This window comes from Ursus americanus, chromosome 4 (genome assembly GCF_024610735.1).
Source record: "Ursus americanus isolate L20-20 chromosome 4, mUrsAme1.1.p, whole genome shotgun sequence".
NCBI lineage: Eukaryota > Metazoa > Chordata > Mammalia > Carnivora > Ursidae > Ursus > Ursus americanus.
Genome location: NC_142130.1, coordinates 96,360,700 through 96,383,052, shown reverse-complemented (window position 1 = coordinate 96,383,052; position 22,353 = coordinate 96,360,700). Strand labels below are relative to the sequence as shown.

At 58.1% G+C, this 22,353-nt stretch overlaps 1 protein-coding gene across 3 annotated transcripts in view; it reads right to left on the bottom strand.

Moving 5' to 3' along the window:
- The window catches only part of PDE9A (phosphodiesterase 9A), a 93,099-nt gene that overhangs the window by 59,538 nt on the left and 11,208 nt on the right, over positions 1–22,353 (bottom strand). For all 3 annotated transcript variants that reach the window (XM_045774149.2, XM_045774151.2, XM_045774150.2), the window contains exons 2-3: positions 4,343–4,413; positions 3,624–3,701 (exon numbers count right to left, since the gene is read on the bottom strand). In XM_045774149.2, coding sequence (XP_045630105.2) covers positions 3,624–3,701; positions 4,343–4,413 — 149 coding nt within the window. The remainder of the gene's footprint in view (positions 1–3,623; positions 3,702–4,342; positions 4,414–22,353) is intronic.

Below are 22,353 nucleotides of genomic sequence, written 5' to 3'. Positions count from 1 at the left end.
CAGCGCTCAGTGTGGAGCTGGGGGTCGGACATCCCCCTGCATCCTCCCGGCACCGTCGGCCTCGGCGTCTCGCTGAGCTCCTCAGACTTTTCCTCACGTGCCACAGCGTCTGTTTCTCTCCTTGGATGAGGGTCTTGTAGCAGTGGTGTTGGACATGGAAGGGGTAGAACTGTCCAGAAGCAACACCTTGTCAGCTGGACGCCTGGGATCCGAAATGTTCCCCCGTCCAGAAAGGAGCACTGGGACCAGACGGCATCCCCTGAATGAAGGTGGGCTGCGTCTGTGTATGCTGGTCGGTCGTGGGGACTCAGGGCTGAGCCGTCGTCCATGATCCTTCCTACCAGCTCCCAAAGAGCGGAAGCCCCCTGGCCTGTTGTTGGATGGCAGCCCCTCTGACTTACGTAAATACGTTTCAGGTTATTTAAAAGGCTGGTGTGAACATTCGCTGAGGTGACAGAATGGCCGGGCAGCCGAGGAAGGGTCAGGGAATCTCCAGTGGTCTCCTGGCCGTGGGGTCGGCAGAGAAGGCCTGGAATTCGGACGGTGCCCTGAGGTGGGGAGCGCTCAGGCTGGTGTCGGGACTCTGGCAGGTCAGCGGACTTGGAGACGTGTTTTAAGGTGGATCTGGGCTGCGTGTTCCAGATGAAGGAATCTGGACAAAGTCCCGTGGCCAGTGGGCCCCTGGAGACCGCCGTGCTGGGGAGTGCTGGGATGAAGCTGTGAGTGGGGCCAGGTCTCCTGGACGGTGCCCAGGGCTCGGCTGAGGGGCACCGGAGGCGTGGACCCGGAGCGCACCGTGAAGCCCAGGAGATGTGATGGTCTAAACCAGAGGCTGGCCGAGACCGTCTGAAGCAGGCGTTGGGGGGGGGAAGTATTTTGAAGGAAGAATCAGAAGGTCATGATATTTGGTTTGAAGTGAGCCCAGAAGGGTAGGCCTAAGGCATGGGCCACTGGGACCCCACTTCCGATCAGGACCCAGGTGGTCAGGGTTGAGCCCTTGGAATTTGGAACGGAGACTCCGGAATGCCTCTCCTGTGAGCGTGAACAGGGAGAGCCATGCGTGGCGGACGATGCCAGCCTCTTCCCACGAGATGGCTCCCCCATCTGTGGCCGGGGGGACAAGTGGGGGACAAGGCCAGGCTGGGGGCAGTGAACGTCTTCAGAAGTGGCAGAGGCTAGAGAGAAAGCCCGACCACAGGCACGGTGGCCCGACTGCTGCTCGCGAGGCAGAAACAAGATTTATCCAGCACTTCCCGAGGAGGGAAGACCCTGTGTCCCGTGGGCACGACCCTCGGGTGAGCACCACCCCGGGGTCCAGAGCACTTTCCTAAGTTTTCCACACTTTCCACTAGTGGCCCTTGCCCGGTGAGCTTTAAACACTCCCTCAAAATGCCACAATGAACGGGTCCCAGCCGGGGTCTGGGCATCAGCGCCTTTGTGAAGATCCCTGCTGGTTTTACTCCTCGGCTGGGCTGCAAGTCACTGGGTTAGCGGGACTGGTTATGCTAGAATGGACGGGACCCCAGGCAGTGGGAACGGAGAGACCCAGAGCAGACAGGGCCTTGCTGGGGGCCGCTGGGACGTGACCTGGGAAGGGGGATGGGTGCAGGGCCAAGCAGGACGCACCCGCCTCCCCGGGGCAGAGCGTGGGAAGCAGACAGTGGTGGCAGGGAAGCCAGTGGAGAGCGAGGAGGTCCCATCAACGGAGGGGGCAGAGGGACTAAAGGGGGAGGAGGGGTCCCGCCCAGCATCACCACTACCACCTGTGAACCCAGAGGAAAGCCAATTCTGGGTCCCAGCCCAGACAGAGAGTCAGAACCTGGGGGCAGAGACAGGGAGGGAGAAGGGGCAGCCTCCACGGAGCTGGTGACCTTTGAGCGGATAACCAATGGCTCTGTGAAGAGAAAACGCCGAGGGGGCTTCTCAACCTTGGCACCCCTGGCATTTGGGGCAGTGAGTCTGTGTGTTGGGGCCGTTCCGCACGCAATAGGGTGGGAAGCAGCAGCCCTGGTCTCCGGATGCCGCATGTCAGCAGCGCTCCCCTGTCCGTGGCTGCCAGCCTGTCTCCAGATATAGCCCGGGTGCCCAGGGGGACAAAACCGCCCCTGCTGACAGCCCCTGGCATAAAGTGCAAAGCAGACACAGTTTTGCTCAGAGAACAGGTCACACTGTGCGTGGACGAGGCCCTGCTTGGAGTGAAATGTCCAGCCTGACCTTGTGGACGTCAGGGGTGACTGGTCGCTCAAGACCTCACTTCTGAAGCGCCATCTGGTCTGGCTGGAGTGAGTGCCGTGATTTATAAGGATCTCACTGGACTCACTGGGGAGCCGGTCAGCCCTGCTCCTTCTGGGGAGGCCCGAGCTGATAATCAGAGCCAGAGGGCATGGGGCAGAAGCTCTGATGGACAAGATCTGGGAACACCGATGGGCACAGCTGGCGGCGAGGCCTGGTGGAGGCTCTGGGTGCGCGGAGGACAGTGCCCGCCACAGACCACAGAGCCCAAGGGATGGTGTGGCTGGGGAGACTCGTGACGACTTTGTGCCTCCCACGGGGCTTGTCTGGCTTCTTGCACTGAAGCCTGGGCTGTGCTCAGGAGCGTCTGCACCCCTGCCAGGGTCTGGGGAGTCCTGTACCCAGCCCGGGGGGGGGGGCATGGCTGACAGGCTGGCGGCCTTGGGGCCGGAGGGAGAGCAGGTGTGCACACACCTTGGGTCGGGGGAACCATCTGGGGACCTACAGCGAGGGTCTCAGACCACCCCATCGCAGGGATCCCAAATACTTCCATGGGTCCTCCAGCCGCTGGGGCATGAGAGGGGTCTGCCCACGTTTGGAAAGGCCCATGGGGCTCCGTCAGCTGGGACGCCCCAATGGCCAGATTCACAAATGCCCCTCAGAGCAGATATTCAGTGAGAAGCAGGAGCAACAGACGGGGGGTCTTGAGGGGTACCCCCCACGGGCCCTGCTCCCTGGCCTGGCCCAGCCACAGATGTGAAGTGGGGGCCACGAGGGCCTCGGCAGGCTGCTGGGCGCAAGGGCTTCCCAGGGAGGGGAGGGGCTCCTGCTCGGAGGCCTTGTCCTTCCTCCAGTCACAAGACTTGGGTGTTGCTGATTTTACGTATGTTTGCAAACGCCCTTTTCCCTTGCCAGGCCTCTCCAGGTCTGGCTCCTGGGGCCCCCAGGCTCCCTGGTCTCCTGTGCAGAGGAGTCCGTCAGGCAGCCCCAGGTCAGCACCAGGATCCAGCCCAGTGGTAAACACAACACCCCCAGGGCCGTGGTCAGGGAACCCTCCGGAGCAGGACAGGGGGCAGTCAGTGCACGGCCCTGGGGCCTGGCTCCACTGCTCCTCGCTGGCCTTCTGGGCCTCAGTTTCCCCCTCTGTGTCTCCTTAGAGGACTCTTGTTGAGAGTGAGCCCTCAGAAGGGCCCCTGAGTGTGCCTGCACCTGTGATTATCTTGGGAAGTGACTGGTCTGCAAAGGACCCTCCCAGCCTCACCCCATCTTTGGTTTAAGTTCGGATTTTCCTACAGCAGTAAATTAAGAGGACAACCGTGGAGCTGTCCCGTGTGTGTAGAGAAGTGTCAAAGAGGCCATGAAAGCCCCAAGCGGCTGAGGCCGCCGCTTACCGTTCTGAATTGGCGGGCATGGTGGGGTCGATGGACACCATGGCGTCGTCCGCGGTCAGCAGGGAGATGGTCGTGTTCCTGGAAGACAGGCCGCATCAGTGTCCCTGCGCCCGAGGGGACAACCGCATGGGTACCGGGGTCCGTGCGGCCCCGAGACACGGCACTGCATTTGCACACACACGGGTGGCCGTGCGTAATTCCAAGTGCTCTGTCCGTTTTTAAAGAATGTGAAGTGGGAATTGGAGACGGTGGGGATGAGACAGAGGGGTGCTGAGGTCGGCCAACGGCGAGTTGGTCTTTTCAACTACTTTCTGAAGATCTGTCTTCCCAAACACTGCTCTGAGGCACCCCCACCCCTGCACCTACTGGACCATCTGGGGCTGGGGGACCAAAGCCAAAACACAACCACCCTTCCTTGTCCTTTCTTCAAAAGCAAATAAATTCATAAAAGGCAAGAAAAAACCTTTTGAGAGGGTGCTTTCTGCCTAATTCCACCCAGCGGTCTCCCACGTGCACCGCGCGGTGCCCGTCGGCAGGCAGGGGACACCTGGGGGGTGTCACTCATGGGTCAGAAAGGGCCCCCAGTGCGAGGTGAGCCCATGGGCCCTGGCACACCTGTCACCCCTCAGACCCGGCAGCTCTCCCTCCCTCCCCAGGGGAATCGGCCCCTGCCAGCGGGGGTGCCCTGCGGGGGGGGGGGGGCGGTCCAGGCCACTCACCGGGGCAGGCCAGTGGCGATGCAGAACAGGTCCATGATGTCGCTGGAGTTGCAGTACTTGCTGAAGACCACCTGCAGGAGACAAGCCACAGGCCGTGAGGGCAACTGCTGTCCATGGCGACGTCAGGGCCCCGGGCTCGCCGTGCGGCCCAACCTGCAGGCTCATCGCACAAAGAGACGACGTGACCATGGGCACGGGAATGCCACTCGTAGGTCTTTCCACTGAGTCCATCTGTACGGACTGTGAAACCTTCCTTCTTTTGTTTCCCGAAAGCGGTCGTGAAGGGAACGCTTTCACCCATGAGACACACCCGCCCGGGACGGAGCTGCCACATGGCCACCATTGGTGGCGTCTGCCGCACAGACCGACACCCTCGGCTTCATGACACCCTACCGCGGGGAGTCGCCAATGGGTCCTGGGACCATTACGTAAAAAACAAAAAAAATCTCTCTGTTTTTTTAATTTATTTTTTGTTATTTTAAAAGATTTATTTTTATTTATTTTAGAGAGAGAGAGAGTGCATGCACATGTGCAAGTGGGGGAGGGGCAGAGGGAGAGAGAATCTCAAGCAGCCTCCCTGCTGAGCGCGGAGCTCGTCGTGGGGCTCGATCTCACAACCCCGAGATCATGACCTGAGCCAAAATCAAGAGTCAAATGCTCCACCGACCGAGCCACCCAGGACCCCCCAAAATATCTTGTTAAAAAGGTCATTGGCTTCAAAAAATAGCCTTTATGGACTTCGGGGGCTGAGGCTGTCGGACTAGATCCTAGGGGGCATCACAATGGGAAAAATCCAAAGTGAACTGGCGGCTCCACGGTAAAAACAAAAGAGTGCAGGCAGGTGCACTTCGCCTGGGGGTCCAGTTCTGGGGACGGGAGAGAAACATGTTTGCATCGGCGTCTTCGGTGCTGGGGCTCCCGACGGTGAGTCTCTGCTCCGAATCCCTCCCTGGGAGGGGGCTTCAAGTACAGCAACGGGTCTGATCTCCATGGCTGATGGAGAGCCCACACCACAGTCCCCGTTTCCACCCCAGCAGACGGTGTCCTTCCACATTTTCCCTGGCTGACTGCCCCCTTCCCTCATCCCTGCGTGGGCGAGAAGCAGGCCTGGGAAGGGTGGGCATCTTCCAGTGCCCAGAGCCCTGCTTTCTCATCTAAGACCCTGAGGATATCCCTCTATGGGGACAGTGACTATTTTCCCCCATACACCCAGCCTTCCCATGACCAACTTCCTGCATGCTGCTGGCCCGGCCGCGCTGAGACCGAGCCGGCTCGCCTTCTCTCCACCATATCTGCACCTGCAGTGATGGCATCGGTGGTCCACCCTGTGCACCTGGTGCCCGCTGCCGACCAGGCTCAGCCTGGGATCCTGCAGCGGCCCCTGTGCTGGTCCCCGCTCCTGGTCCCCCCCAGCTCCCAGCCCTGGTGCTCAGACCCATTCATGCCTCTTTCCTGTGCAGAGATTTCCGCTGTGCAAGCGCCCCACGAGCTGGTCCACTTCCTTCGCCGGGTGCGTGAGGTCCGAGGATTTGTCCCTTCCCGCCTGGGGCCTCGCCAGGCGCCTGTCCCGCCTTCACTCTGGGCCATGGAGCCCCTCCCTGGGCCCTGGCTCGGTGCCGCCGCTCCCCTTTCTGGACGCCCCTCTCCCCACTCCTGGCTGCAGGACAGAGCCTCCCCACCCCTGCGGAGGAGTCTTGCCTTTATCTGAGTGTGTGCCGGGCCTGATTTCTCACGATGGTGTGTCCCCAGCATCCCCAGCTCAGGCCTGAGTGCCATATTCCTGCCTCAGCTTTCCCGGCTGTGCCATGGGAGGTGAGAGGTGGGAGGGCTGGGGCTGGGGTCCTGGCCATCCACCCACTGGCACGGCTCTACTTCTGACTTTCTCATCTTGAACCTTCGAGAAGCTCACTTCCACGTGGTGCAGTTTGTGTGCGTGAAGGGCAGGGGTGGGCAGAGGACGAGGCTCGCAGAGGGAAGGGAGTCACCTCTCTCCCTGGGCCCTGCCGAGGAGAAGCTCCGCGAAGTTGTGTCCAGGCGAGACAGTGCCGACTTCCGGGCCCCGACAAGAGGATTCCGAAGCCGAGGGTCTGGGCTGGGCCCTGGGAACCCGCATCTTATGTTCACCAGGCTCCCGGATCAGCACCAAACGTGTGGGGTCCCTCCCGGCAGAGGGGTGGCTCCTCCCTGCCCGGCCGCAGCTGGGTCCCTCTGGCTGCCTCAGACCAGCTGGTCAGGGCCGATGCGACACCTTTACAGCGTGGCCGCCCCTGAGGGGCACACGTGCACAAAGGCTCTCCACGGCCAGTGGGGTCCGTGCCAGCCCGCGGCGTTCACGGTGGGGGCTCATCCCCGAGCTGACTCCGCTCCGGCTTCCTCCGGGACAGCAGCTTCGCCGCGGGCTCTGGGAGGCTTGACTGAAGGAGGCGCCATCCTCTCAAGACAGGGAGCACTCCTCGGACTTTGCCCAGAGCAGCCGGCTCGCGGGTGGGGGCTTTCCGACTGGAGCAGTTGGGGTGGCAGTGTGGGAACCGGGGCGCCTGGGGGACCCCTGACGCCCTGCCTCTCACCTCTGTGACCCTGCACCGGCGTCTTTGTGCAAGTTTATCTTCCATGGAACGGGCAGAAACGGGCAGCAGAAGGCTCTGTTCCCCCCGACACCTGCCCCAAGACTCTGCCATCAGCTACGGGCCAGTCTGTGGCTCCGCCAGGAGGGGCCACCTTGGAGCCCTGGAGAGGAGGACGCACGCAAGCTCCGCGCCGAGGGGCAGGCTCCTGGGGACAGGGTTCTGATGGCCTCGCTCAGACGGTATTCAGACCATAATTCCTTGTGGCTGAAACACAGACGACTCCGTGGGATCGCCAAGCCTGCGCTCGGAGGATGGGAATGCATTGCAGGGGACATTACAGGGGACACGGGGCATTTACTGTGGGTCGTCCGCAGCGGTTTCACCCCTGTCTGTGAGTACTGCCCAGCAAGGTGAGCTCGGGCAGGCCCAGCGGCACACCGGCGCTCTCGCTGCCCCCTGCCAACGATCCGGCCAAATCCAGCCGGGCCAGCCTTGTTCGTGAGCCAGAAGAACCCTCCTCTGAGATTATTTCTGACAGCCGGCCCGCAGGCTGTGAGGAAATCTGGAACACAGAAGGGCTGGCGCTGTGTGTCCGCCGGGAGGTCATGTGGCGTCCACCGCTAGATCCGTCTCGGGATTCCTTTCCTGCGCGCGGTTCTCTGATTTCTCTTCTGAGCTTGTTGTAACATCTTACTAGTTCCCTCACTCAGCAAACGACGACTCTGGCATGGGGTCACTTTCCATCTGCGTGAGAGCTGCGCTTGTGCCTTAGTGAACACGCCCTCAGCAGGGCCAAGCAGGTGAGAGGCGGGGGCACAGTGGCGGGTGTCCCCCGAAGGCGGCGGCCGCGCTGGGACCCTGATGTTCCCCACCGGCGGCCCGAGATGCTCCCCAATTTATCTCAGGTGTTCCTGGCTCTGGGAAAGGCTTGCTCGGCCCGGCAGACCCCCAGGCAGCCTTGCCAGGGGGCCACATGGCTTTTTGTTCACATGCCGAATCATTGTGCAAATCCTTTATCCAGCAAAGAGGTGCCAAAACCAAGTGTTGGTAACATGAAACGTGGAAGGGGGACATGCAGGCAGCAAGTTGGCGGAGAAGCAAAAATCGTGTGTTTCCACCCAGCTGGAGGCAGTGAGGGCTACGCTCCCAGGTCAGCACGGCCGGGCTCCCGGGCTCTTGTGTGGTTTGACTGCCGGCGCCAGGACAGGAGAGCGAGACAGAGAAACACGAGGAGTCAGGGGGCCTCTCATCTGCTGGATGCTGATCTTGCTTCTTGTTCAGCTGTGGCCCCGGAATGTCCGTGGGAACTTCAGCGTCTGGAACCTTCCTGTCGCTTCATAACTGATAACTGAGGACGGGTGCGGGCCACAAGCCCAGCCCCACGCTGGGGTCGGAGCCAGAGAGGCCCCCACAGGCCCCACCAGCCGGTGGCGGTCAGGGTCACATCATGGGCACCCCGCCCAGTGCATACACCTGGCCACAGCACCTGGACCCCCTGGTCATTCAGTGTCTACATTCAGACCAGCCTCCTTCCAGCGACAGCTGGGTCAGGAGCAGTGGGAGCGGGAAGCCAGTGCTCGTCCCCACGAGCTACTCCTTCTGTCCACCAGCTCCCCTTTCACAGCAGCCCACCCCCCCGGGGAAGACCGTAACCACTTGGAGCCCCAGTCTGCCACTCTGTAAATGCCATTGATCGCTTCGGCCACACCTGCTGTCAGGGCCGTGAGGCGCGACACGGGAGGGCAGGTGTCTGACGGCCTCATGTGGGACACGACGCTTTAACGCAAACCTCGACGCCAGCCACCTCCATGCCCACGACACTTATGGTTCCTGCCGGCTCTGGAAGCCTACGCTTTGGGGTGTAAGTCTCCAGTGGCTCCGAATTGCCAAGCGCCCCAGATGACTTTGCCCCATTTTGTTGGGCACCTGATTTTGTTTCTGCAGGACTTCCAATTTACCACCTGTGGGATTTCCAGAGCTTGAAGGAGCATCTAACCCAGGTCCTCTGCTTAACTGTGTCTTGGGGAGGGAGCTACCTTGACTCCAGAAAGGCAAACACGGAGGTGGGGGAGGGGACTCCCAAGCTCACAGCAGGACGGTCCCGCTGCTTCGTGGCACCGATCCACAGTCCATGCAGACAAGGAAGAGAGACAGGCGTACTGGAACACACACTAGTGGACAGGACTTTCTGGCTCGGCTCACAGCTGGGACCAGCCTTGACCCATTCCTGTCGGGCAGCCCAGGATGTGGGACCCGGGGCTCTGCCCATGCCGGCTGGTCAGGGCACCTTTCTGACAGGTGTCCTCTGGGCCTGTCCTTCCAGGTGGGGACTTAGGCACGAGACCCAGCGACGGTAGAGCCAATCTATACCAACCAACTGGCTGCCCAGCACACTCCCTGCAGCCCTAGATGGGCAGCCCTGGCTCCTGGTGGCCCCTCCCGGTCCCCACGGCCTGACCCATGACCGTCTGTCCGGTACCCCATCACCCTTCCTCATAAGACCTTGTAGGGAGCAAGCAGGAGTTGGTGGCAGTTGGGTGAGCGCACGGTCATGGGGACTCCGTCCTGGGCTGACCATGCGAGGTCACCCACAGGATGACTAAGGAAGAGCAGTCCTTGGAAGAGAGGCAAAGGGAAGGCACTGGTCACACAGGGCAGGAGAGCCAGGCCCGCCCGGGCTTCCTGGCACCCCAGAGCCGGGCCTTTCCTGGGGACTCACAGCATCCTTACACACCTCCCCACATGCATGGACCCCACGCAAACCCAGATCTCCTTGAACTGGCATAACAACATTTTTGTTCCTGGTGTCAAAAGCACGTCGAACAACATGCTTAGAGAAACAGGGCCAGTGACTGCAGAGCGGACAACAGAGGCTGCCAAGCCCGTGCCCACGTGGCCTGAGAGTTAAAAGGACAGGATGGGCAGTTTCTAAAGGACAGGGTCTGACTTCTCTTTGATTCTGAGTCCAGAGGCCTCTTCCCAGAATGGGATTCTAGTCACAAAGGGCTTGGTGGTCTGTGTTTTCCTTTGTCTCCCTGGACGCCCCATTCAGAGGCTCGTGGAGGGAGCATGCAGAAGGGGGCCCCTCGAGGTCGTGCTGTGTGCCTGCCGAGGGCAGGAGGATGGTTGGGGTCTCCAGGCCGCAGCGCCAGCTCCGGGCAATGCCGAGTTTCCTGCTGCGATGTCAGGCGAGCGAAGACTGGATCATCGCTAGTCTGGAGCTCCCGGAGGGCACTCTGCGGCCTCCCTGCAAACCCAAGCACAGGACTCAAGGGCTCCCAAGTTTCTTGGAGGAGCTTTCGAGCAGGACTTTCCACGGAGAAACGAAGCTGCGTGTCCAGCACCAAGGGTTCCGTGAGGGTGTGGAAGGGCATCATTGCCAAGGGACAGGAGGCCCAAGTGAATGAAGAGCTGTCCAGCACATTCTGGAGCGGAGACAGGACTCCGATGTGTGCCGGGCCAGCAGGGACGCCGGCGTGAGGTGGGGGCCCCAGACCAGCAGCACGATGCGGCGTTCACCCACAGACTGCGGCAGCCCCACCTGTGCTGGACCTTTTCCAGAAGGTTCTTCCACCCACTGAGAGGGCCATGGCATCCGGGCTTCCTCACCCTCGGCCAGTGGCAAGCCGCCAGAGCTCCCTTGTGTCCCCCTCCCACTTCAGGCTGTGACCTCCTACCCTGGACCACTCCTGCCTCACCACACCCCGCTTTGTGAATCTGAAAGGTGTGGGGTTAAGCCCGACGGTATGCAGGGCCTGGCCCAGCCGCATATCTCTGGTGACTAGTCCTTTAACTCGGCAGCAGGGAGCACTGCGTGGCTGCGGCCTGGCTGAGACACACACAGGCCTTATGCAGGGGCTGCTCCAGCCGGGTGAGTGGGGCTGGTGTGCGCCCCCCACCCCTGCACTCCTGCCCCTGCTCTGCATCGGACGCCGTCAAGGCAGGCCCAGGACCGGCTTCCACGTCCACCTGGCTCTGACCACGGGCGGCCGTGGCTGCCAGAGCGTCTGTCCACGTCCACCTGGCTCTGACCACGGGCGGCCGTGGCTGCCAGAGCGTCTGTCCACGTCCACCTGGCTCTGACCACGGGCGGCCGTGGCTGCCAGAGGGTCTATTTCAGAGGCGGAGGCCGTGTCTTGCTCCGAGGAGCCTGGGCGAGCCCAGCAGGCAGCGGCTGCTCAGGGGACACTGGCTGCCCCGGGGGTGCTGTACTCTGCGTTTGCCTGACACCAGCTCTGATTTCTGGAAAGTGCGTTTATAGATTTATGTTTCTGGACCAAAATCCATGTGTGAATTCACAGACAAAGCAACGTTTAAGGAAAGCTGGTCTTAATGTCCACCCTCTGCCCTCCTCTTGTTTCTTGCCTTCCCCTTTTTAAGGAGGATGACAAGCAGCTGTGGGGGCGATCGGGCGACAGCCGGGCCGGGCGCACAGAAGCACGGTGACAGCGGTCTGTTATCTTGGCGTTGCAAACACAGATGACTCGTGGCTCCCTCCCCGTTTACTCATTTCGGCATCTCTTCAGCCCAGCTACGGCAGGACCCGTCAGCCGAGGAAGTGACTCCCTCTTCGGAGCTGTCAGGCGCTTGGGCAGGAGGGGCAGGAGCAACAGAGTGGAGAGTGGGCTGTGTGTGCCAGGCCCGTGAGCGCCCACCGGGCGCTGTGCCCCGTGCACGTACACGGGAGGGCAGACCCCAGCCCCGCCTCCCATCGCTGCCCGGGCCCCTCCTTGCAGCTGCCCAAACGGCACTGATGGGTTTATCACATTCTCGCATGGATGGGCATGAAGTCAACGACCGCTAGAAGCTGGGTTTCTTGCTCAGATACTGGTGGGGCTACGTCATGAAATGCTCCCCATCCTGGACAAAGGAGATAACCGATTGGCATTTTAGGTTTGGGTTGAGTTTCGCAGGCTGGGAAAGACAAACCCAACCACTATCACAGAAGAAGAGGTCTGTGTGTGGATATGCCCAGGAGGGGACTAGGGACCGGGCGGGGTGGGGTCGGTGGAGGCGCCCTCCCGAGAGAGCCGAGCGTCCCGGCATCTCCTCTGCGAGGCCGGCTACCATCTTTATCACCAGGGGGACAATCTCACAAAGCCGGCAACCCAGGATGGCCCTCGTCACCTTCCGAAATCACAGAAGACGTCTGTGGGACCTCTCAGAATCATTAAAAACGATCTGTGTGGGACAGGTCGTGCTTTGGGGGCCGGCTGTTCTGAGACGCGCACTCACGTCCGTTGTCTTGTTGTCACTGTGTGTGCTGCCTGTGAAGTTTTACTCGATTGCCTTAGCAACAATTTTCACAGAGCGGCTTGGAACTTGGAGTAACGGATCTCAAGCAAAATTTCCCTCATTATAATTCTTCTATAGTGTCGCCCCCCGAGTGATTTTATGTGGCTCTGGCTGAAGATTCGGAGCCGGATCCGTGGACAGCACACTGCTGGGACCTCAGGGAGGAAGAGAGGAGGGAGGAAGGTGCTTTCTTCTTCTGTCACCTTCCCTTCCCGCGGAGCAGCGAGCGAGCTCTGCTCCTCCACGCGGGGACCCGGCCCTGGGCTCCTTCCTCTGCTTAATCAGCCCTGGATGTTTCCAGGACATCACGTCTGGCCCCCTCCTCGCTATATCCACACCGGCTACTCATCTTAGCCCCCTGGACATTCTTAAGTCTCGGCGTGAACACACTTCATCATACTCGTATTCGCTCATGTAATTGATGATGCCCGTTAGTTGTAAATGTCACACTGACCTCAGACATCTCCAGCCAACCCAAACAAGGGTGCTGACTTCTCAAAATAGTCATACTGACCTCTCAGAAAACGGGAGGAAATAAGCAAAGTGAGGCTAGTGGAAAAGTGACGGACAGCCACAATCTGGAAGCAACCGGGTGCCCTTCAATGGGGGAATATGTCAAACGCACTGGGGTCTGTCCACATCGCAGAACACCGCTCAGCAATAAAAAGAAGTAAATTATCGATCCACAGAACAACTGTATGGATCTCAAGGGAGTTACGCCGAGTGGATAAAAGCCAATCCCAAAAGGTTCCATACCGTATGATTCCATTTATCTGACATTCCCGAACTGACACAGCTGTAGAAATGGAGACGCGATTAGCGTGAGCCAGGAGTTAGGGACGGGTGGGGGGGGGGCAGGGGGCTAGAGGAAGCAGGTGCGTGGGTCGGAGCTGTCCATCTGGAACCTATGGTGGTGGCTGTGCGACCCTGCCTGAGTGATAAAACTGTATAGACTCAATGCACACACGTGAACAAGCACAATAAAACGGGGAGAATCTGCGTAAGGTGGTGGCTTGTCTCACTGGCAGTACCCTGGTTGTGTGACTGCACTGTAATCTTGCAAGAAGTTACCGCGGGGGACACGGAGTAAAGGGTACACAGACCTCTCTGTGTTATCTCTTACAACCGCACGTGAATCTACGGTTACCCTCAAGTGTTTATGTGAAACAGCTCTGGCCGGGGGGTGGCAAGGGTGTGCCCTGCCCAGAATGCGTGTCCGCACAGCCCTGGTGGAAAATGGTTTGGCAAATGTGTGCCCTCTGACCCAGAATGCCATTTCCAGGAATTGCTCTTGAGGAAATAATAATAGCAAACATAATAATAAGAGCATTTATGAAGTGCCAGGCTGCATTCGGGCACTTTCCACCAGTGATCTCGTGTTTGCAGCCAGCCAAACCCCTGACCCGCACCACCACTCCGTAAGCAAAGATGCATGGCCAGGGAGGGTCCTCTGTAGGACCGATGGCGCAGAAACAGAATTAAGCAAAATATCCCACCAGCGAGGGAATGATTACATTTTAGGACGTCTCCATGATGGAACATTATTTTGGCATTAAAATCGTGTTTCTGAAGACTCCCTAATGCTATGTTGGAAAGTACTGATGTAAGGCTGGTGAAATGATCAGGGTAAAAAATTATGTAAAACACACACACACACGAGAAACCAGGAGAGGTCCCGAAATGTCTGCTGGCGCATGGATTCTTTTCTTTTTATGTGCTCTGCATTTTTCAAATATTCAACAGTGAGTATGCAGGACTTTTATAAGCAAGAAAAGAGTTATCTAGATCTGGAAGCCGAGGTTAGTCACTGATAACAGAACTAGCTTATGAACAGTCCCTCCTGATAGCACACTCGACAGCATTTACATAAAATTCTTATGAGAGAGAAAACAGCCTTTACCATTTTTTATTTGGAAAGAATATTCTTTGGCATTAAGCCAAGCAGATGAGGAAATTAACCAGAGGACAAAACCCAGAATTTAAATAGCACTCAGCAAGGGGTTGGGGAACGGGGGGTGAGGGGGAGGCACCAGGAGAACATCAGAGAAGTGGGGGATCGCAGGGACAGCATGGGGGAGGTAGAACGGGAATCCAGAGCAAAAATGAGGCCAGGTGCCTCCTGCGACAGAGCAAGGAGGGGGTCAGTGCCTCCGGGCTGGCCACGGGTACGTAGGCCTAGAAACTGCAAGAAACTAGGGGGCTGGAGGGACCCCATGTGGCCCCACAACCTCGGGGGAGACTGGAGGCAGCAAATGACAGGGGGAGGCCAGGGTGGGGGTCCCACCCCCCGCAGGTGCTCTGAGTGCCTGAGATGCAGACAGGCCTCGGTCCCCACAGGCCAGGATTTCCAGGTAAAGGATTTCCAAGCTCCAGACCTTATCTGAATGCCCCTCCGATCCACCCATCTTCAAGACCCTGCTGGAGTGAGGGTTTTGGTGACCAAGAAGGGTGTGGAGGCCTGGCCTGTCTCTCAGGAGGCTGCAGTGAGCGTGGGCAGGGGCCCCGAGGGGTGCGGGACAGCAGGTGGGCTGAGAGCAGCTCAGGTGGGAAGCCAGGGCGGACACTGAAGGGCACATTCTGGTTGAGCAGCGCTGCGCTGGCGGTAACCCGGGATTCGCATTTCCTTTTCTTTAAGTAGACCAACTGAAACCCTTGACATAATTACAAAGCACACCCTCCGCTCTAATGACCTAAATAGCAATGATTTGAGGGGGGACATGTTATCTTTGGGGTCAGGCCCACTCGGTTGGTATCCACGAGGCTGCCCACGACTGCCGTCCTAAGACCGAGTCCTGGCCCCCAGGCATGCAGGCCTGTCCTCATCCGCCGGACGGTGTGGGTCACAGCGCTCCTCAGGCGGGGTTTGGGGGCCAACGAAACAAAGTGAAGCTAACTGGGGCTGAGGCCGGAGACCCCCGCTGCCACCCCGAGCTCCCAGTTCCAGCTGTGGTGCTCATACAAGGACCCCCTTGTTTCCATGAATTCTTCACTGGGCAATATCGATTCAAACTTCTAGAACAAATGGGCACTAATACATGTCACTTAACTCTTCATATTATCTTCTCGTAGTAGGATTGCACATGAGATTTTGTGGGGGGAAACAGGTCAGCTGCTAACACGGTGCAAATCAGAGCACTAACTCTGGCCATCAGGACAGAGGAGGGCTGTCAGTGAGGACAGTCAGCCAGGGAAGTGGCTGCTCTCAGCTGGCTCCGTCTGAGCCGGCGGGTCCTGCTTTGTCTGGAGCCTGTGCCGTTCCGGCTGTCTTATATCCCCTGGATCATCCCTGGCTGGCTGCTGCTGGTGTGCACTGCTCCAGGCACATGCAGGGCAGAGGGGTGAGCAGGGAGGAGTCAGAGATGTGAGTTCACTTCCAGCCTCTCCTCTTACCAGCTCAACCCAGGGCAGATTTCTGAACTGCTCCGAGGCTCTGACTTTCCGGCAAAAGGAGGAAAATGATCCCTTGCCTATGGAATGTAAAGAGGGTTCAATATGACATACAGAGGGCCTGGTAAACACTAAGTGCTAAGTTGTGTGCCCCTGTGATTATGGGAGGGGCCCTCTGAAACCCTTCTCTGGGGATGGGTATGGGGAGGCTCCTCCTTGACCCCTCTAAGGCCATCTTCACCAGCAAGAGGTATCGAGGGCACCCAGCTCTGGCTTCAACATGTTGGCATTCCTGTTTCCGTAGAGTAGGGGGCAAAAGGACGTATTATCTTGGGAATGCTGTCACACGCAGGCTCTGTTGCTCTAACCCATATCCCTGTATTGATTATCAACCACATTGAACCATATCCAAACTGCAACAAAAACTGGGGTCATATCAATTCAGATATGTATTAATGTATTAATTAGTTACTAATTAATAGTAGGTAGGAGTTAAAACTTAGATAGGCTCAGTGATCCCTGTGACTTCACTCTTGTTAGTTTTCTCTTCCGTTAAACACAGAAGGAAGGCTTTGGAAGATGAGGTCCCCGTGGACAGAACTGTGGGCAGTTCCTTTGCATCCCACGGAGCACAGGATCTGTCCATCAGGGACCACTGGTGCCCAAACATCCTCCCGTGCAAATGAGCTGAGGCTAAACTCTGCATCTGCTGGTTTATGTCACACTACTAATGATGCCAGTGTCGCCACCATCACCTCCACCACCACCTCCACCATGACCTTCTCCACCACTAGCATCATCTCTGCCATCACCTCCACCATGACCTCCTCTACCACCAGGATCACCACACCACCATCACCTCCACCATGACCTCCTCCACCACTATCACCATCTCTATTGTCACCTCCACCATGACCTCCTCCACCACTGGCACCATCTCTACCATCACCTCTACCATGACCTCCTCCACAACCAGCATCACCTCCAGCATCACCTCCACCATGACCTCCTCTACCACCAGGATCACCACACCACCATCACCTCCACCGTGACCTCCTCCACCACTAGCACCATCTCTATCATCACCTCTACCATGACCTCCTCCACAACCAGCATCACGTCTATCGTCACCTCCACCATGACCTCCTCCATCAGCAGCAGCATCTCTGCCATCACCTCCACCATCACCTCCTGTACCACTAGGATCACCACACCACCATCACCTCCATCATCACCTCCACCAGGACCTCCTCCATCAGCAGCATCATCTCTGCCATCAGCTCCACCATCACCTCCTCTACCACCAGGATCACCACACCACCATCATCTCCACCATGACGTCCTCCACCACTAGAACCATCTCTACCATCACCTCTACCATGACCTCCTCCACCACCACCATCACCTCCATCATCACCTCCACCATGACCTCTTCCACCACCAGCATCACCTCCACCATCACCAGCATCACCACAGCACCACCACTTCCACCATCACCACCACCTAACAGGATTGAGCCTCTGCTTGGGCCAGAACCCGAGCCAAATGCCTTACAAGCCCTGTGACCCTGGGTCCTCATAAGGACCTCATAAGCTTGGTGTCACCGTCACCCCTGTCATGGATGAGGACTCTAAGCCACAGAGAGAGAAGCTGGCCTGGCCAGTGTGGTCCCACATGCAAACTTGGACCTCCCTGGCTCAAAGCCCAGAGACGGGTGCTGTGCTGACAGGAGAGCTCTAGTGGAGGTTTGCATGGGAGGTAGGGGTGGTGTCTTGGCCTCCTTGCTGCTGTCACTTGCCCATAATGATGTATGCATTCTCTGTTTGCCCTGTTTTCCAATTGCTGGTATTTCCGACGACATACTTGGAACAAATATTGACTTAGGCTCCCCTCCCAGAGGAAAATAAACCAATTTAAATTCCTTATCTTTTGTCTACCAAGCCGTGATTCATTTTCTGTGGCTTCTATAATCTACTAAGGTTTTACATACGTTTCTATAAGCTTTTATAAGGCTTTGTCTGCCCTCGAAGCAAAGCAGAGTATTTCAGTCTGGCTCCTGGCCCTCATGCCAGACTCCAGGAGTCAGAACTCAACCCGACCAGCCCAGAGAGCAGCCAAATTATGACCCAGCCATGGATTTGTAACTCTTCTATCTTTGGAGGAGTTTAAAGGCAAATTCCTGTTGGCTTATCCTTGCCCAAGAATTACAAGTGTTTAATATGGAAGACAGGTTAAACAGAGACCAAGAGCAAAACCCCACCTTTTAGTTTTTAAATACTCGGGAAATAAATGTGTGACACTGAGGCAGAGATTGTAGGCTATCCACGTCTCTCTCCATCTATGTGCATCCGCAGTCTGTCTGCAATTCTCCTCTGATTATAAATTTCACAGACATAGAAATTCGAGCATATTATTCACCCTGTGTTGCTCCTTGTGTTTAGAACTCTGAAGGATAACGTCACAGTCAGAATGGATTACAGTTAACCACCAGGCAGGCAATCGCTAAAATAAACTCTGTATTAGGCCTCATTTCCCTTTCCAAATTAGGAGGTATTTTTCGGGTCAGTGTGTTAAAAGAATATAAAATAAGAGCAGAAACGACCATTTATTACTATGTGGCAGACTCATTGCATACATTCTTCTAAAGAAGAGAAATTCCAGGCACCTGGCGGGCTCAGTCCGTTAAGCACCTTGACTCATGATTTCGGCTCAGGTCATGATCTCAGGGTCGTGAGATCGAGCCCCATGTCAGGTTCCACACTGGGCATGGAGCCTGCTTGAGGATTCTGTCTCCCCCCGCCCCACCCCCTCACATGCCTGCTCTCTCTCTCAAATAAACGAAATCTTTAAGAAGAGAAGTTCTGTGTGCTGGAAATGTCTGAGCACGAACAGCAGCAGAGCCCTTCGCCCCACCTGCCAGCCTGGCTGTCAGCACGGACCCAGCCAGCAAGTCTGCACCCCGGCATCCCCCCCTGCTGGGGTGGTTGTAAGCTCACTGTAGACATCATTCTGCATCATCTGTCTGCATTTCAGTGTGGACCCCTAACCTCCAAGATCCTTTCTTATGGTTCAAGATAGCTGCAGTGTGATTTTCACATGGAAAGGAAATTAACAGCCATCTCCTTTATCACTCCTCAGGGTGTCCCACCTGCGTCTTCATCCGTATCTCTCTATCGCTATGCCTCTAGATGTCGGTGTCTGTGTCTTTAAGGCATGCGTAAGGATCAGGACTATGTATTCTTCACCAAATAAATGGCAGGAATGGAAAGGGGACGGAACACGTGGACAGAAAGAGACTTAAGGAGACAGCAAACAAACCCAGTGTCTGGCCCGGTTTGGATCCTGACTTGAAAACAAGTGTGTGTGTGTGTGTGTGTGTGTGTGTGTGTGTGTGTGTGTGTGTGAGAGAGAGAGAGAGAGAGAGAGAGAGAGATGGCCCCCTTTCCTTTCTTTGCCATTATTTGGTGAAGAATACATAGAATCTTTGATCCTGAAAGCACGCCTTGGAGGCGGGTGTCATTCTTCCCATCTTGCCGATACCAAGGCTCAGGGAGTTTCAGGAACGTTTCCAGAGTCACACAGCGAGTGAGCGGCGATGGCCAGGAAGGGTGTGTGTGTCCAGCAGCGGGGTGATGGTCGACAAGGGAGCAGTGAGGAGCTGACGGCTCAGGGTGACAAACCACCGTGGGACGACGGAGGCCACCCGGTGCCCCGACGGAGCTCAGATACAGCACGCGTACAAAGCCTCTGGAATTGTGGGAGACCTAGTTTGGGCAAACACGGGGGGGCCCACATACCGACTTCTCTGCCCTTGCAGATCCCTTCTCTCCTCAAAGTGGGGTAATGCCAGCTGCACCTGCTTCGAGGCCCTGTGAGCCCCCACGGGGCCGTCTGAGCCCGAGAGGCTGGGGAGACCATCCGTCCCATGGGAAGAACTTTTCCTGAAGTCTGCGCTGTGGGTCACAGACCCCGAAGCCGGAGCCAGCCCTCCTGGGTCCACCCCCAGCTCTGCCCCTCGCGCACCCTCGGGCCATGGGCAAATTCTTTGTGGCACACTGTCCGCTTCTGAGGCACGCGGCAGGTGCGGGTGGCCTCTACAGAATCCTTGCAACGGTATCTGGTAGTTGCGGGCACCGTACAAGGGCTGCCAGGCAGCTGCTATCCCCGTTTCACAGGTGTGGAATCTGGGGGTTGTACACCTGGCATAGAGCAGGGCCAGACGCAAACCCGTCCGCCCATCCCAGGGCTGCCGCGCAAGCAGCAAGGCGATGGCAGGGGAGGGGGCGGGGGCGGGGGTGCGGCCAGCGATCTGGCCCACCCCATGGCCTCCCAAGACACGCCTCTTTGGCAAGCATCGTCCCCCTCGGCTCCAGCGCACAGGAGGCCCTCAGCAAACGTCCATGAGGTGAAAGGGCTTGGGAGGCACAGTTGCTCAGCACGACGTGAGTTCACCCCATCAAAACTAATAGCAACATTCGGTGCGGGCGTAGACAGGGAGGACCCCGCTTATGGTGTGCGGCCGCGCGCGTGAACGAGGGCAGAAGTGACCCGTCCGTGGAAGCGGGCCGGCCTGAAGGGACGGGAGGCCACAGGAGCAAGGAGCACCTGGCTGCCGGTGAAGGGGAGGGGCCATCCCCTCCCTGCACCCCGCCCCCACTCCAGACCCATGATCCCCGCTGGCTTTGGGGGACAGCCAGTATGGGAGGAGGCTTGGGGACAGGACGTGTGGCACAGTCTGAGGCCAGAAGCTCTCAGAACGGCATGGCCAAGAGCCTGTAGCACCCTTCTCTGCCCTACGTGGCCACGTCTCTGCAGACATGATTAGATGAAGGATCCTGGGATGAGATGAGGCTGGATCATCCTGGGGGGGGTACTTAAGTGAAGTCCCAAAATCACAAGGCGGTAGAGAGGTGTGAAGATGGAATAGAGAGTTCTGGAGGCTCTTGAGCGGTGTGGCCACGAGCCAAAGTGTGCTGACAGCCCCCAAGAGTGGGAGAGCAAGGAACGGCTTCCTCTTGAGCCCCCAGGGCAGCGAGGCTCTGCCAACGCCTTGATTTTGGTCCAGCGATGTGAATCCTGGACTCCGGCTTCTGGAACTTCGAGGGAATAAGTCTGTGCTGTTTGCAGGCGTGCCGACAGTGGGCACGTGCCACAGCAGCCTTGGGAGCTGACGCAGCCCTGGCCTCTCAGGCCGGACTCTTCGCAGGGAGCGGGAATCCTCGACGCCATGTGGGCATGGAGCGCACTCCGGGAGGGGCCACGGGAAGACAGATTACAGACAGAAGCCCATCCCCTTGTCTCCCGTAAGAGCTGATGTGGGCTTGGGCTGGAGCAGGGGTAGGGGTGCTGGGCACAGTCTGGCAACGCGGGGGAGTTCCTGTCCTGGCTGACGACGTTCATTAGCAGGACACAGCTACACAGACTGTGTAAACACCCCCCAGCTCAGGCTCCGGGCTGCCTGGGCTCGGCGGCATCTCAGAGCCTGTGTCCCCGCGCTGTGTCTTCGAGGGTCCGAGGCCTCCTCTGCATGGAACCCTTGTGTCATGGCCGATCCCTCCACTGCTCCCTGTCACTCTTCTGGGTCGCTCTGTTTTGTTTTTACTTCTGGTGTCTGAGGTCACTCTCCACGGTTATAAATAACGGATCACAGGGGATTGAAAATGCAAAGGCAGACAGCCGAAAGGGTAGGAAATGTGTGGAGGCGGAGCTCCTTCCCAGGACGGCTTCAAGGGAGGGCGTTTCCGAAGGTGTCTCTCTGGCTTCAATCTGCTTTACTTCTTGAGTTCCCGTTCAAATAAGAGGCGGCTCTTGACGTAGGGCCCTTGCAGTTCCCCGGCCGGGCCCCCACGTGGCTCTCCCGTCTAGCCTGTGCCCCTCCCCGCAGGGCCTTTGTCCAGCTCTGCTGTCTCAGGAGGCCGAGTGTGGGCCAGTGAGACTCGTCCTGGGGTCTGGGCTTCTTCATGCCTGGGGGGTAGGGGAAGGGCCGTGGGGAGGAGGGGGTGCTGGGGAGGAGCACCCACAGGAGACCCCAGCATGCAACCCTCAGCTGCGCCGGGCAGAGCCAAGGAGGTGGCGGCAGGTGAAAAAACATGGGTGACACCTAGCCTGGGAGGCAGGAAAACCCTCCCCAGCTGAGACCCCGAGCTCTGGCACCTCGGAAAGTGAGCACTGCCGCTCCCATCCTCTTTCCCAGCAGGAGGGGCATAGGGGACCCCGGAAGTGTGCAGCAGAGGGGCTGCTGGTGCGGGCGCTGGTGCTTCCTGGGCATCTTGGGGCGGGCCCACAGGTGGCCGCAGAGGCCTTGGCCAAATGGCAGGTGTTGGCCCTGAGGTTAGGGGTGGGGAGCAAACCCTGAGGGCTCCAGGCGACTTAGGCCTTGCGGCCCTTTCCGGAGAACCCGTCAAGGCTTTGGGAGGAAGGTGATGCATTTTCCTGCTCGAGCCTCCTTTCCAGGAATTAGAAGGGGGACTGTGACTTCTCTCCAGAGGATTCCACATGTCAGCACTATCTCCTCATCTGAGTATTTTTAAGTAACCCTAGAAATCAGTCACCACCCCTGACTTTCTTGAGACCCATGCTGGGGTCTGCACCTGCATGAAGCCGGGAATCCACACCGTGAGCTATGAGATAGCCCAGGACGAGCCGGAGAAGCAGGTAAAGTTTTCATGGCCTTCCGTCCATTTCCCCTCGGCTGTCATGGGAAGCAAAGCCCACTCCGTCCCATCAATGGCGGCCATGGGGACCCTTCTCCCCACACCGCTC